This window comes from Hydractinia symbiolongicarpus, chromosome 12 (genome assembly GCF_029227915.1).
Source record: "Hydractinia symbiolongicarpus strain clone_291-10 chromosome 12, HSymV2.1, whole genome shotgun sequence".
NCBI lineage: Eukaryota > Metazoa > Cnidaria > Hydrozoa > Anthoathecata > Hydractiniidae > Hydractinia > Hydractinia symbiolongicarpus.
The window spans coordinates 9,727,522-9,742,943 of NC_079886.1; the positions used below are offsets into that span (position 1 = coordinate 9,727,522).

The 15,422-nt window shown below is 32.3% G+C and overlaps 1 protein-coding gene across 1 annotated transcript in view; it reads right to left on the reverse strand.

The window, feature by feature from the left end:
- Positions 1 to 14,026, reverse strand: part of LOC130621794 (protein timeless homolog) — a 30,782-nt gene extending 16,756 nt beyond the window's left edge. The window contains exons 1-13 of the mRNA XM_057437143.1: positions 13,871 to 14,026; positions 10,416 to 10,604; positions 8,378 to 8,439; positions 6,624 to 6,771; positions 5,972 to 6,034; positions 4,637 to 4,738; positions 4,196 to 4,236; positions 3,273 to 3,333; positions 1,627 to 1,680; positions 1,480 to 1,544; positions 1,317 to 1,388; positions 395 to 483; positions 36 to 144 (exon numbers count right to left, since the gene is read on the reverse strand). Coding sequence (XP_057293126.1) covers positions 36 to 144; positions 395 to 483; positions 1,317 to 1,388; positions 1,480 to 1,544; positions 1,627 to 1,680; positions 3,273 to 3,333; positions 4,196 to 4,236; positions 4,637 to 4,738; positions 5,972 to 6,034; positions 6,624 to 6,771; positions 8,378 to 8,439; positions 10,416 to 10,604; positions 13,871 to 13,876 — 1,061 coding nt within the window. The 5' untranslated portion in view covers positions 13,877 to 14,026. The remainder of the gene's footprint in view (positions 1 to 35; positions 145 to 394; positions 484 to 1,316; positions 1,389 to 1,479; positions 1,545 to 1,626; positions 1,681 to 3,272; positions 3,334 to 4,195; positions 4,237 to 4,636; positions 4,739 to 5,971; positions 6,035 to 6,623; positions 6,772 to 8,377; positions 8,440 to 10,415; positions 10,605 to 13,870) is intronic.
- Between the last annotated feature and the right edge of the window lie 1,396 nt (positions 14,027 to 15,422).

Genomic DNA, 15,422 nt, shown 5'->3' on the forward strand with positions numbered 1-15,422 from the left:
TGCTAGAAGTGATGTGTAGGGTGAAACTCAAGTACCTAATGTTTAACGTTGATGTTCTTTCAATAACTGTCTCCTTTGCTGCTTGCCGTCGTTTTGGAACTTTCGCTTTAAATTTCTTATGATCAGAACTTATATCATCAACAGCTGAAAAGAATAGCTTTATTTTGATTTAAGATCAAAGTAATAATTAAAATTGGTAGAAATGAACAAAAAACGAAAAAGAAAATGTAACAACCAACAACAACAACAACAACAACCACAACAACCTTATAACAGTTTTTAGTCACTTCTTTCAGCAATAGATAATCATTAGATTATAGATAATCCTGGATTACGTCAATGAAAATCCAAGATCTTTTTAAACTAAGATTACTACCACAAAAATATTTCTTACAAGCAACATGATGATGCTGGACCAGGGTATTTTTGTTTCCCACTCCTTTCATATTCTTCACCCAAAAAGTTCCTCCAAATCTCGAGTGTCTAAACAACATACAGAAAAAAACATTGGTAACCTTCACAGGAGAAACTCTCCAGCTTTTGCAGATTCACTTTCTTGAGTATCTTACTTGTACATGTTTTTATATTTATAAATATTTATAAGCAGACATATAAAAAAGCAATTTGCTCAGGTCTAATGCTGAGATTTGTATTAAAAACTAAGCAATAAGCAATTCATCAAGCTAAAAACAATCTAAAAAGTAACCAAGAAAACAGTTCTTTAGAAAAATGAAAAGTGTTTTTCCTAATAATGATTAATAATACTCTAGCAGATTACTCATAAGCACCTACTCTTTCCTATAACACTTTTTGACTGGAAGATATTTCACCTTTAGATAGACCATTTAGCAAATAAAACCAATTTTAAAAAAAGTGCAGTAAATTTTTTGATTGTAAGACACTTTTTTTATTTTCTGATTTTAACTTGTTAAATCAGTGTTTAAATTTTTTTGAGAATGGTTTACACCCATATCCTCTGATCATGAAAGGCAAATATAAATTTTTAACATACTGCCTTGAGTGGGTGGGTTTGATTCACAGTGACAGAAATTTCTAGTGGTAAAAGAACCTAATAATGAATCAAAAACTAACACTTTACAAGGAGCAGCCAAGTGGTATATTGTCTTACCTAGAGTGAGTAGCAGGTTTGCTTACACCTAGTAACTGCTTAAATGCTTTTTTATATCAGGAAAGGCATACACTAAATATTATCCTAGATCGAAATCCACTCACTGCCAGACAGGATGTTACAGATGGATAAAATAACACTGCTTCAATGCTTTTTATATCGCAAAAAACGAATACTAAATATAAACCTGGAACTGGTCATTTTTTTCCCTGCAACTTTTTTGTGAATATTTTCTTTTTCTCTTGCTAACAGCAAGGTTCTGAAAAAAATTAAAGTTAAGATACATAAAGAACTCTTTAGTTAAAATATCCTTAAAAGACCGTAAATAATAAAGTTCAAACTTAACAAACTTTGTATCTTCAGCTTTTTCACTTTCGGTTCTGTTTTTGGAACTTTGGGCAAGTTTTTCTGGAGTCTACATCAAAAAGAAGAAAAATTGTGCTGTATTATAGTTAATGAAAACAATAATTGTTAGTATTGTTGGAATAGATTCTTACTAATTCTCTTAACATTAATTGTACTATCTCAATAGCATGCATCACCCATCTTTCCTAAATAAACAAACAAACAACTGTGAGTAGGAATAATGTTGACTCTGTACTAGCCAAAATGAAGCGTCCAGACAATCATGCAACTATTTTCAAGACCTATTTTACTGTCTGGAATATATGAATTATCACAATAGGTTATTTTGGAAAAATGAAATTATCTTGCAGCAGTGGTTACAAAGTGTAACATTAATGACTTAGGCCATCCTTAAAGAAACATTCTATGTCCATGCATGGGTAAAAAAATTACAGCCCAAAGGTTGAGATAACCACATTTTATAAAAAGGGCTTTTTTACAAAACTTATTTATTACTGAGTTACACTATAAAATTTTCGAAAGATTCTTTGACAAAATACAAACAGTGTGAAATATGGAGGAGTCTTTGCATACACTACATTTGGTTATAAAACTTTTAGAGAGTTTAGGAAGCTGAAAATTTCGACATTGCCTATGATATTCGAAAGTTTTTACTGTGTTGTTTTGCTTGTTTTGGCAAAAAAAAAAAAGAAATTAAAAGTTTTTAAAGAATGTATATTTTCAAATATTTTCGGCCTATTTATACATATTTTTTCTATTTAAACACTTTTGTCACCATTCAATAACTGTAATATTATTTCTTACGAGATATATCAAGTTTCTATAATTCACTTTAAACTTATAACATAAAAAAACTATTTTTGTTGAATACAGTTCAAGTGCTATACGCTTCTAAAATTATACATAAAATCTGACAAAATTATTAAAGAGAAACTTGATAACAACATATATTTTCATAGTGCTGCACTAGGCAAACTCCTGCTGGTAGCATATTTTTGCCTTAGCAAATCGAACAGGCTTTATATGGTGTGTGGAAATATCTTTACTCTTGATAATTTTCTTTTAATAGTGCATGATGCAGCAGAAGGATCTTTAAAAAAAAATGCAAATGCCGTTGTTTGAAAATATAAATATAAATGATAAATTGTACAATAGTTGTGTGCATAGCACCATGATCTGTGGCTTAGAACGCTGGGCTCTTTGATGTGAGGAACTTTCTTGTCCTAAACGAAATGTTATGCTCTTGTGGTTGTGTCATTTTAAGCTAAACACACAAATTAGTACCACAAAGCTCCTCCCGTTACTCTAATTGAAATCTAACACCCGAATCAGAAAATGCTCCACCATTAAGGCACAAAGACAGAAGAGAAGAGAAAAAAAATCATGGTTGAAACTATACAAATGACCTGATATAATGGAATATTTAAGGAGAAGATACTCAAGATCAGGTAAAATAGGAAAATATTTTAAAGACTGCAAGTCATCATATGTCTGACATTAATACAAAATTATGTTAAAGGATAGTGAGTTTGAGTAAGTGAACCAACATGGTTTCAACATAGTTAAACCAAAGTGCATTTTAAAACAAAACAGAAATTTAGATCATAAGTCAGAACCATTTATACGTTTTAGTCCATATTGTCAAGAAATAGTAAAGAAAATTTGTATATACTTAAGACAAAAAGGGTTACTGTTATCTTAAACACGTTCATATCACTTTTCAACCCTTCAACTAATCCAAAATTTAGAAAGGCAGAGGTTAAATAAAACAATTTACCTCGTCAGGGGAACTGCTGATATAAACTATAAGATCATCAATACCATTTAAATGCATGCTCCTAAGATAAAATCTAATTTAAAAAAAAAACAATACAAGTTCACATATAAGGCTTAGTTCTCGCCTAGCGCTAAAGAGCACTAAAGAGAGATAGAAATTGAGCACTAAAGAGCACTGGGAAATGAGCGTCTGTTTTAAAGTGATTCACACTATAAGAGAAAAATACTTAATATAAGATCTCTTTTAAGCATGGAACGTAGAAGAAGGTTGCTTTTGCTACGTTTACAAAAATTAAAACCCAATTTGAGGGAAAAAAGATTTTGGATGGTTCAACATTCAGGCTAGGAAATAAAAAGGGGAATATAGCGCCGAAAAGTTTCTAACACATTCTGCTAGCCGTCCATTCTCTGCTATGCATTGAGGTTGGTTACGTTTTGATTTCTCCAACATTTTCCTCTATGTTGAAACACAAAAACACACAGAGAATAAATTCACAATTCACACTCTATTTCATCATTTGGAATCATGTTTTTGTACAAAATACTTCTGCACAAATGTTGGGGCCTTTGATCTCAAAAGAAAACAATGAAATGAGCTCTAGAATCTTAGTGCTGTAATTAAAAATTTTTGATAACAGCACTAAGCCTTAGTGCTCGTTAGTGCTCGAAAAACAGTACTAATGAGCGATAATGAGCACTAGGTAGCGTCGAAACTGATTCTCACTTATGAAAAAAACACAAGATATCGCTTGGTAGTGCTTTTTAGTGCCAGGTGAGAACCAAGCCTAAAGTCTCATTGCAAATCATACGTGAGTTTAATTAGATATAATTAACACAAATAAACTACACATTCTCAGAAACATTTACCATTGACTTTGTAAGCAAATTCTGCTTTGCAAAAATTCAAAAATAAAGTATACCTACCATAATATTTGATCATGCAGAGAGGCGTCATCATCAGTTCTCTAGAAAAAAAATTTGCAAATGTACACCAAAAAGTCAGCATCTAAATACTCTTGATAAATTTGATCTAATTTAAACAAAATACCATTTTCTAAAGTTTTACTCTGTTTTTCTTGAAATTTAAACTTTTAAAAAAACTAATTAAAGAAAAAATAATTGAAGACAAGAAAAAAATGGATAGTAAATTAAAAGGCAGCATTCACACCAATTGTCATATATGAAGGGGTTTTACAATAGTTTTGTGACTTAAAATTTACTATGTTAGCAGAAACTTATTTTTCTCAACATTGAGTTAACGTAACATCCTTTTCCACTTTTAGGTTGCGTATTTTGCTATAAATTACTTGTACACCTTTTTTACATTCTATTTATTGGCATGCATTTTTCTAAAGAAAAAATTACCTTCTCTTCATTAGGACTAGCAGGTACGTGTAACATGTTACGAAGTAATAAAAGCATTCGTTCAAATAAAAGCGTTTCGTCTTCACCACGATCCTCAAAGTCCTATAAATGAGGTGCCGTAGTAAATTAAAGATGTCTGTGATGTTATATAATGGCTTTGAAAAAAATCTGCCATTACATTTCTGCCTGTCTCTAAGGATAAGACCATTGTTAAACTTCCAAACTTATTAGGCTTATGTGAAGATAACATCAGTAATATAATTCCACACTGTGAAAAGTTTGATTCTGTGCGATCTTGCAAGATACTTAAAAAACTAATTTTACTAGTCGTTAGGCCGTGGAAAAATCCACGGGTTCGCCCATCGTTTTTATACCGCATTGCGTGCGTCTCGCTACCTGCGCAGCTAAGCTACCATTTTGTGTGACAGACTGACGGACGGACGTATACGGGTATTTAAATATAGATGCTGACCAACTTAATACATCATCAATAATGCTGTCACGAGGTCACAAATCCTTACGCCAAGTATCTTAAAACAAAAAGAGATTTTTAAAAAATTACAAAAAATTTTTCAGGCAAATTTTTGTCCCCTATAATGTCAAAAAAATTGTTTATGTTGGGGTACCTTTACTCATTGGAATAAAACATGTCGTCCTTCATAATACATCTCAACTACGTATTATATATATAAACATCGACATATTTTAGGTGACTGCTAAAGATCAGGAAGAATTTTATTTAATTATGTTCCATTAGTAATTAAAAGAAAAAGTCAGTGGCGCCGTAGATTAGTGGTTATAGCTCTTGTACTCTGTGCGGGAGACTGGGGTTCGATTCCTCTAGTCTGCCATTTAACATAAGTGAGTGAATGCTACCATAGCCCTGGGTTAACTCAAGCCATGTAAGGGAAACTGGGGAGATGGCTCACTGTGTGGGCCATTGCATGTTGCTGGGAGTTGTCTAGTAGATTGCGAGCCCTAATTGGGTCTGCGTAGCTCAAAATGAGCAATAAATACTCTGGGACTCTCCATCTAAGCCACCCTCAATATAGCCATGTAAAATATGCACATCTAGAGATTAACTGCACACATTATACAGATTGCAGAACATAGTTTGTTATTTTACCAACCAAAATTTTTAAAAGTTAAACCATCTATTAATACTTGTAATATATGTCTGTGTTCAGGCTAAAACTAACAGGTCGTAAACAGGAAATGCAATCAATTGAAACTGTTTAAATACATACAACTTTAATAAAACCATTGAAAGTTATCAGAATTTTAGATATAATCCCTCTACCTGGCCCTATTTTAATGAAAGTAATGTTCCCTTACCATTTGTAAAATTCGACCAAGTTGTGCACCAACAGATGCAAGGACTTTCTCGTCAGTGAATGCCTAGAGAAATACTTTAACACATTTATTACAATATTTTTAGTTTGAAAATCTACATTAAACACAGCACAGGTTACAGTACCCCTCTGTATTGCCAACAATGAAAAAGAAATCAGTGAAGGTTAAATTGATTGCGGTTTGTTAAAATCTAAAGTTATATTCACTTACACCTTTATTTCCATATTACTTACAGCACTGTGGAGTGCTCAGCTTCAAAAAATCAATCAATCTTAAAAATACACTACTAAAGCTAGAGAAAAAACAAACATTTTGAAATATATTGAAGCAAGGTCACAAAAAGAGCAAAATGACATCTTTTTCATCTGACAAAGAGGTTAAAAAAATTGACAAACAACTCTGCAATAAAACTACAAACCCTGACAAACTACAAGTCGAAAAAGAGAAAACTAATAATTAATTAAGAATGGTACAAAGAATAACAACATAAAAATTAAATCAAATCAACAATAGTTTTGCAGTTCTAATTTACTTCAGAATATTTATATAATACAGAAAAAAATCCTTGTACTTAACTTTTCTTTTTTTAGTAAATTAGTTAATTAACATTTTTATGTTTCACAAATTCTTGTACCTGTTTATAATCCTGAAGATAGCTAACAACTTGTAAGTATTTTGTTTGATATTTATGAGTAACTTTGTTTCGTCCTACTCCCTCCTCCGCTTCTGCTGTGTGCTTATTAAAACATATATCTGCAGGTGATGTAAGATTAACTAACAGCCTAAAAAATAAAGAGAGAAGTCATCAAGTGAAGATAAAAAAAGCTTTACAACAACAATTAATTTGGAAATACCTTGAGGGAACTTATTTTCACGGACACGACCCTTCCTTAAATTTCGCGGAAAAAAAGGGAAGTAAATTTCGCGGTTTAAAGAGTTTGAAAAATTTCGCGGAATTAATTTTCACGGTTGAAGCCTTTAAAAGAATTTCGCGAATATGTAAAATCAGGGACTACGTCTTTTTCATTTTAAAACTTCTATATAATCGAACACTGGGAATACGAAATTTAGGTATACATTTTTAAAGAAGGAAATCGAAGAAATTATGAATTTTAAAAGGTTTTTATTTCGGAAAACGTTTTTAATAATTTCTTAGTTACAATTATTCATCATCGTCGAGGTCATCTTGTAGAATGCTAAAAATATTTCCGTCATCATTCCGACTCGCTATCTTCGTCGTCAATTTCGCCTATATACATCTCCCTTTCGAGACATAAGACAGTTATTTTGCAAGCAAAATGAGAAAAACATGGATAAGAAGACAATAGTTATCGATTATTGTATATTTTAAACGTAGCATGTATCATTTAAAGATAGTTTGAACATAAAAAACACATGTTGTCTCATATTTTTAAAATTTGGCAAAAATTTAAAAAAAATTAAATATTTTGATTTTTTTTTTGCAAAATTTGCGGGAATTTATTTTCGCGGTTGGAAGTTTTCTACGTAATCCGCGGGAACTTATTTTCATGGATCAGGCCTTCCCAGACTTTTCGCAGGATTTTATTTTCGCGGAAATGGGCAAAATCCGTGAAAACTGCAAAAATTAATTCCCGCGAAAATTAACTCCCTTAAGGTACATGTTTCCTAAAATGAAATGATACAAAAAATTTAATAAGTTTATAGAATTTTTTTATACGAATTATACAAATATACAAACATTTTGAGATTCAAATAAGAAAGTGCAGTTGCTATAAATCCTTTCATGTATACAAGTTTTTCTAATAACTTATTATATACGTTTTTATAAACAGAATGCGTTAAGTGTATTTATTTAAGCAGGGTTCAAATTAAAAAAGTAAAGTTGGTTCGCAAAAATTTCGGCACTCTGTAACTAAGTAAACCACCATTTAGATGTGGCCTGGGAACACCTTAGAGACACCGTTAGGGTTAGGGTTAGGTTAGCTTTTCTATCGCTGTTCTTTGTTCTTAAGTTTTTAAAACGCAATCTAAAAAAGCATTTCTATCGCGATTCTTCGTTTTTAAACTTTTGAAATGCGATATCAAAAAGAATTTCTATCTACGTTTTTCGTTTTTAAACTTGTAAAATGCGATCTAACAAAGCTTTTCTATCGCCGTTTTTTGTTTTCAAACTTTTAAAATGCGATCTAAAAAAGAATTTTTATTGCCGTTTTTCGTTCCTAAATTTTTAAAATGCGATCTAATGAAGCTTTTGAAGCTTTCCTATCGGCACTTAAAAATATTTGATTTGCAATTTTATCATTTTCTTCGCAAAGTGATTCGCAAAAATGGCATTTTGTTTCGCAAATTGTGAACTGCTAATTCGAACCCTGTTAAGTAAACCTACTGACATTTTAAATAACATACCTCATAACAATATCAACCATTTCATCATCATCTCCATAATGAATTAAAATTGGAATTAAATCCTACAAAATAAAAGCCGTCTAGTAAACGAAAATAAATAATAAACATATTTCCAAACATTTATATGAGGGTGTTAGCTATACTACTATAAAGACTGATAACATCAGGTTATCCTAAAAAATTGTGCCTGCAAAAATAAATTCAACAAATAACTTTTAGTCATTTTTAAATTAAAAAAACCCTCCTGAATTAACAACTTGACTGTCCATTTGTCTAAAAATTTGTTTTGCATTTGTTACTGTCAACCTTAAAAATCTGATCACAATAGTGCTTTTGATGATGTAATTGGCTTTGTTTTTAGAAACTCTACCGGGATGCAGTTTGGAATTTCAGGCCTTACCATGAGACATGAGCAATTGCATGCGCCCGCATAGTGCTCACGTAAATGCTCGTTACCCAAGCATTCTATTGCTCGCGTAAATATTAACATTTTGAGAAAGTGTAAACGTTTTTCTCAAGAACTGATTGGTCTTTTAAGTGAAACTGAAAAGATATTTGGTGTGATTATTTTCCACCCATCGCGCAACAGTTCATTCTCCATTATATAAAACGCGTGTGATAGGGACATTAAGGTTAATCTTTGTTGCGCATTTATTTTGCAGTAGAAAAGTGGGGTACTTATTTAATCGTGAACCCCAAATAAGATGATCAAGCGTCTACTGGTATAGTGACTCTCTTAATCTCAACTTCCTTTTCTACATGTCCCAAATAGTATTTAATGTTTATTTTTCAAGCAAATAGGAAAAAATATGCTTCGTTTTCAAATCAAAAAAAATCTTTATCCGCGTGGATTAAATAAAACTAATAAATAAAATCTCTTTTTAAGGCACACGCCAGGTACATAAAATTTATACAGAATAAAAAATTATACCGCATGTGGGTTTCGTTTTTAAAATTGTTTGAATAACAGTTGCGGCATAAAAAAAATAATCCATTATATTTGGACCTGCTATGTTTCAAATTATTTTGTCAAATGAAGAAATTATTTACAATTACATCCACGATAAATTGTCTGTTCCGCCTGTAAGTGCAGTTTTGCAGACTTGTGTCATCTGTGCTCTGTCGGCATTCACCTCTGCATTAGTTAAGAACCGCAGACCTGGTTACCAACGACGAAGGGGCCGATCAAAAAAGATTTATGTCTACATAGTTTTAACTAAGTCAGGAGTCGGTGAATTAGATAGGATGGTCAGGTTGGCTATGAATACGCTTGCTTGTGGATTTAAAGGACCAGGACTATTCAATAATTCTGAGATCTAAGTGTCCCACCAAGACGGAAATATATCGGACGTTTTAACCAACGAAAATTCGAAACGAGCAACGGACATGTCCGACCAAACTGGAAATGTGGTGGACGTTTTAATCACAACACTGCTGAAAAAGATGCCCTGAGAGACTAAATGTAAAGTTTTTTTAGTGAAAAATATGGCGAGCAAAATTGCTCGCTTAGACACTCTGAATCGAGCAATTAATTGCTCGGGAGGTTATATGCTCATGGCAAGGCCTGAATTTCAATATGAAAACAAAGTTAACAAGAGAGAGAAGATTTTTTGTGCTATATTTAATGTTGAACTTGAATAGTTATTATTATTCAGTAAAAAATATGTTCCAAAATGTGCTGAAATAGAGTGTAATAACAAACTGGATGGCCTTTTTGTATACTTATTATTCGAACAACGAATAATTGTAAAATAGTTTCTTATTCTAACAATAAATGAAATTGTAAAAATTTTTTCCAAAAATATTGTCGTTCATGTTATTAAACTTGGTTCGTTATGTAAAATTACATTGAAAATGATCAAGGTAAGGAAAACAACACAATGATGTCATTTTGATCAGAAATGATATAATTTCTTTGTGTCTATATTTTTTCCAACATGATTTATCACCTCAGGATCCCTTTTAAAACTTTAACTAACAAACTACTTAGGTTCAGTCTTTTTTACATTTTACTTCATTAAATAAAGGTAGAACAGACCTTTTGAAGTAATCTCGCATAACCCATCTGTCTACGTATGTTACATGTTTCATCTTCTCGTCGAAGAAATCTTATTAAATCTTTTAAGCTTTCCAAGCAGTCTGCTCCCTTAAAATAGTTGTCACCTTCTGAGAAACCAAGACTGGCCATTACACATACCAGTTCAGTATTCATTTCTGGATGGAGTTCCTAAAATTATATTAAATATATAATAAAAAATTAGGTATACAGTTATCTATAAATATCAGGGCTTGCTAAGTACAGATTATGATTTTATGGTTATAATATAATAATTAATCAGGCTAGAGTACCTATAATAAAGTTGATACCTTATTATAGGCACTCTAGCCTGATTAAAATGCAGTCCTGTTTCAAAACAGAAATCTCAATTTTAAAATGCTTGTTCTGTTTTAGAACGCTTCATCCTGGCTTAAAACTTTGATAGAAATTCTGTATAGTTTTAAATTTAGACATCCTGATTAGAAATCCATGGTAAACAAAACAAAAGTTTTTCTTTTCTATTTCGAAAAAATATTTTAAAAAACAACTTTTTTTCAGTATATATCAATTTTGATTCATTTTGAATTTGAGTCTGAATGTAAGCTTCTGTGTACGCGCAATACAACACTTTTTCCTGCAAGTCAAAGCCCTTTTTTCTTTTGCTTATCGTAATTACTTCAATGATCTTTGTGAGAGCTATGTTGCGAGTGATTTAACAAAAGCGCCACAATAAAACAATAGTATTTAATTATTTTCTTATCACTGCAAGTTTCATTGTTAAAACTTATATAAAAAGTAACAAAATTTAAAGACTTGTTAAATTAAAATAAATTGCACATGTATATAAGGTTCTTCTATTTTTAAAAAAATATTATCTTTCTCAACATTTTATTCTATACTATATTTCGGGAAAATTATAATCAGCCTTCTACCGTACAGTTTTGACAGTTTTCAAGCAAACCATGGCATTATTTCTGCCTTCTATGGTATTGTTTTGATAATTTTAAGCAACGTATAAGCACTGTTCTAGCTTTCCAAAGTCACATTTTGACAGTTTTTGAGAGAACTATGGTATATATCATATTAACCTTTAATGGACCTGTTTTGATAGTTTTTAAGCAAATTGTGGCAACTTTTTAGCATTATTACCATTCCGTTTTGGTATTTTTCAAAGAAACTACAGTGACATGTATTTCCAGCATAACGAAAAAGTTTGTCTTGTAGCAAACGTGATTTTATTTTCACAGATTTTTTTCTCTGGAATTTCGCTGGGAAAAAGGGAATTTATACATTTTGACAACAAAATTTATGTTAATCAATTCATCTTTGTAATATCTATGCATTAATAACTTTAAATGCACACATTTTAACAAGTCTAAAATTACTGATGACAGAAAATGTCAAGATTTGCTATTACTTAAATATGACATCATAATTTATGTAGCAGAATTATATCTGAAATTCTTTAATTGTGAACATCTTAAGAACATAGAACATAAACAGAGACCTTTATAAACAAACTAAAAGACTTGGTAACTTGGTCTGCTTAACAGAGGAAATTAAAGCTGAAGAAGTAATGTCTTCTGAAAAAAGGGTTTGATAAAATTAACAGTCAGCTAAACTAGTAAAAAAAAAAAAATTTCCAATTAAATTAATGGAGTGACTTTCGACGCAGTGGCTATTCATATGTGACCGTACTTTAATATTTTTTTCTATTCGTAAGTGAATCTTACATACTTTATTATTTTTATCTATTCGTACGTGACAATCGTGTACTTCATTATTTTCTTTACATTCATACGGGACACTCACGTACTTTATTTATTTAAAATGAATTTGGGGGGATTAAAAGAAATTTAGAGAATTTCACAGTATGTATATATTTACAAAAAAGCATTCTTAACAATCTTTTTCATGTTTATCTGATTTTATGGCTGTGGTGATCCTCGTGTTGATTTTGTGGGGGTTATTCAGGTATGGGAGACGATTTAACATGTTTTGGGGGTATAGATGGCATGTCCTGTATAGTATGATCAGGAATATGTATAGAAGGTGTTGTATGCATTGTGGGTCTTGTGTTGACTGCCCTGCCATAGAGTCCCATAACCGTGCTTTTGCAGGCCTCATAGGTCCCCTTGACCCCCTCTTTTATAGGTTTAAGGACAGCATCAACTAGCCAGTTGTACCATCCCAGCATCTTGGTCATAACAATCGGCAATTTTTCGACTGCTCCTGTTTCTCAAAAATATCCATGGCCTCTGGCGTTATAGATTTAATTGGAACCTTTTTAAGTGGCCTCCAAGCGTATTGCGGCACATTTCCGATGTTGATTTAACTGGAAGCCTTTTAGGTGGTCTCCGGACATATTGCGGTACATTCTCCAATAAGGCAATCAATTCAGCTTTACATAGTCTATAATACCCTGTTAATCCACGACCTTTTGCAATATCACGTAATTGTTTAACTCTTTATTATATACAATTTTTAACAAAGTCAGAGGATTTCATAATGGTAAATACTAATGCGGTTATTTACCTCAGGGAATTTCCTTTTTTACAGTGCATGCGTTGATTTTTGATGAATATCATTAGCGAAATTCTCTTATGTGCGCGTTGATTTTTAAGGAGTTGCGCTATAAAATATTGGACCTCTTATTCTACATTGATGACGTCATCTGTAGTGAATAGGTCCTTGAATGATTTGGATCACTATGGGTGCGGTGACTATTAGGGGATTGTGATTGAAAATATTGGACCTCTTATTTTACATTGTATGACTTGGCAGTACTTGTCGTTGACTTGCCAGGGGTTGTGCTAGAACATACATTTCCCTATCTCTAGCTATTGTCATGCTAAGTATAAAAAAATTTTTTTTATGAAACAAGAAAGAAAAGATTTTATGTACATAGAATAGATATAGAAAATCCCAGATATAGAAAAAATAAAAAAAATAATAAAGTATGTGAGTGTCACGTACAAATAGAAAAAATATATTACAGTACGGTCACGTTATGAATAGCCACTGCGGACTTTAGAACCTCCTGCAATATGTAAGAATTACTATGTGTGACCAATGCCTGCTATGTATTATGACGATGAAATTCCTATAAAAGTAACCTACTCGACCTACGTGACCAACACGTTCTATTATTCGTATCGGGAGGATGAAATTTCTACAAAAGTAACCTAACCCTATTAAGGACATGATTTCGATGCATTGTTTTTATGCACGACCTACACGTTGGTCATATAGGTTAATTTAATTGTAAAATTAAAATGAGAGGGGGTAAAGTCATGCCAAATTAATGAATATTGATGATTACTTTGTTGAGAAGCATACTGTTATTTTTACTAACTAGCTACCAGCTGGCTAAACGTCTCAGGGTGAGTATTTTCCAACGATAAGAAAAGTACTTAATCCAAAATAGAACAAGTTAAATTAAGTTAAGAAAATACCTCCATTGTAATGCTGTAAACGACTGTTCTTTCAAATCAAAAGAACACTTCCAAAGTTTAGTAAAAACGAAAGAACGTAAACAAACTATTTCCCGCTCAAAATCTCGGTTCCGTCAATATGTCAAAACATTCGACAAAGCTTGTTTCTAAGGAAGATGCTTTATCCAAAATGCCATTCCGTGGTTTAAAATTAACTCTTATTCAAAATACTTCGGCATTAAATATGGCTTCCTTTAGCCGCACTTATTACCCAGGTCCCCGATTTACCCAGATTTTATTGCGGAAGTAGATATTTGGGTAAAACAGGAAAGAAATGTTGAATGATGATGTGTTTTTTTGGAAGAAATTTATTTACATTTTTTACAAAACCATTTCCTTCGTGACAAAGCTTGGATATTCGCAATGTTTGCACATTTATCGTGAAACCACTCCATGCACTTTAAACATTCCACCATTTCATCGTCCGTATTGTATGGCATACGGCAATCGCAATATATTTCTACCAAATTTGTTTTTTCGGCCTTAAAGTTCTCTTTCCTGCGCGTAGCTTACTTGGAAAGGGAGTCATTTGACCAGCATCTAGACATGACAGAAGGTGTGGACGAAGAGAATCATTGCCATATATCTTATCGCATGCGTTTTCACCGAATGCTAATGATGTAGCAAAAGCAATCGAAAACAGGCCGCAGTCAACTCCATTTTTCTGTTGCTGAACAGGCATAACATCGATAACAAGTTCTTCTGATTGGCAGTAAGAAAAGGCGGCAATTTGATTTGCAACATCTACGGAAACGTTTCCACTTGTCAAGCTATCAAAAATTTGGCAATACCTGTAGTCAATTTTGTTGTTGTTGACATTTGCCACGCATATCCAGTGCAAAGAACCAGCATGAAGCAACTGGATGTAATTTTCTTCGTATTTCACGATGTCAAAACTTTGCGTCTTCCCAACAACCGTGTCTTGAAATCCGCCTATGGTTGGGAATTGTGACACCAAAAGACTCTGTGCGATGTTTATTGACTCGTCAGTTAACATTTGTTTGTTAACAATGGCGCTTCTTTCTTCTTTAGAGAAAAGTAACTTCCTTCTTTTCGGCAAAGGAGTGTCACACTCAGACACATGTGTTATCATAACTTCGTCATCTTCAGGAGTGTATTCGTCCTGTGGTAGTTAGATAGATGAGCAGAAAATGGTCAGACTAAAACGGCAAAACGAGTAATGGAAAAATAAATGCGCTTACTTTGAAGTATGGGAAAAAGGCGATGTCACGAATTATGATTTTTGCTGGACAACCAAGTTTTTTCGAATTTTGAACCATAAACCGAGCCTTACTATATACCTTGCGATGTGTTTAAGAATCCTATAGATAAGAAAAAGGTTATTATTTTTCCTTTCTTTTTCCTTTTCAGATTTCAAAGCAAAGGTAAAACGGTAAAAAGGTAAACTTTTCCTTTGATTTTTTCATCCTGTATTTTCTTCTTTTTCAATATGCCATGATCTACGCCGTGCGTGCAATCTAGCGACTTTTTTCCAACAATCACAAAAGGAGTT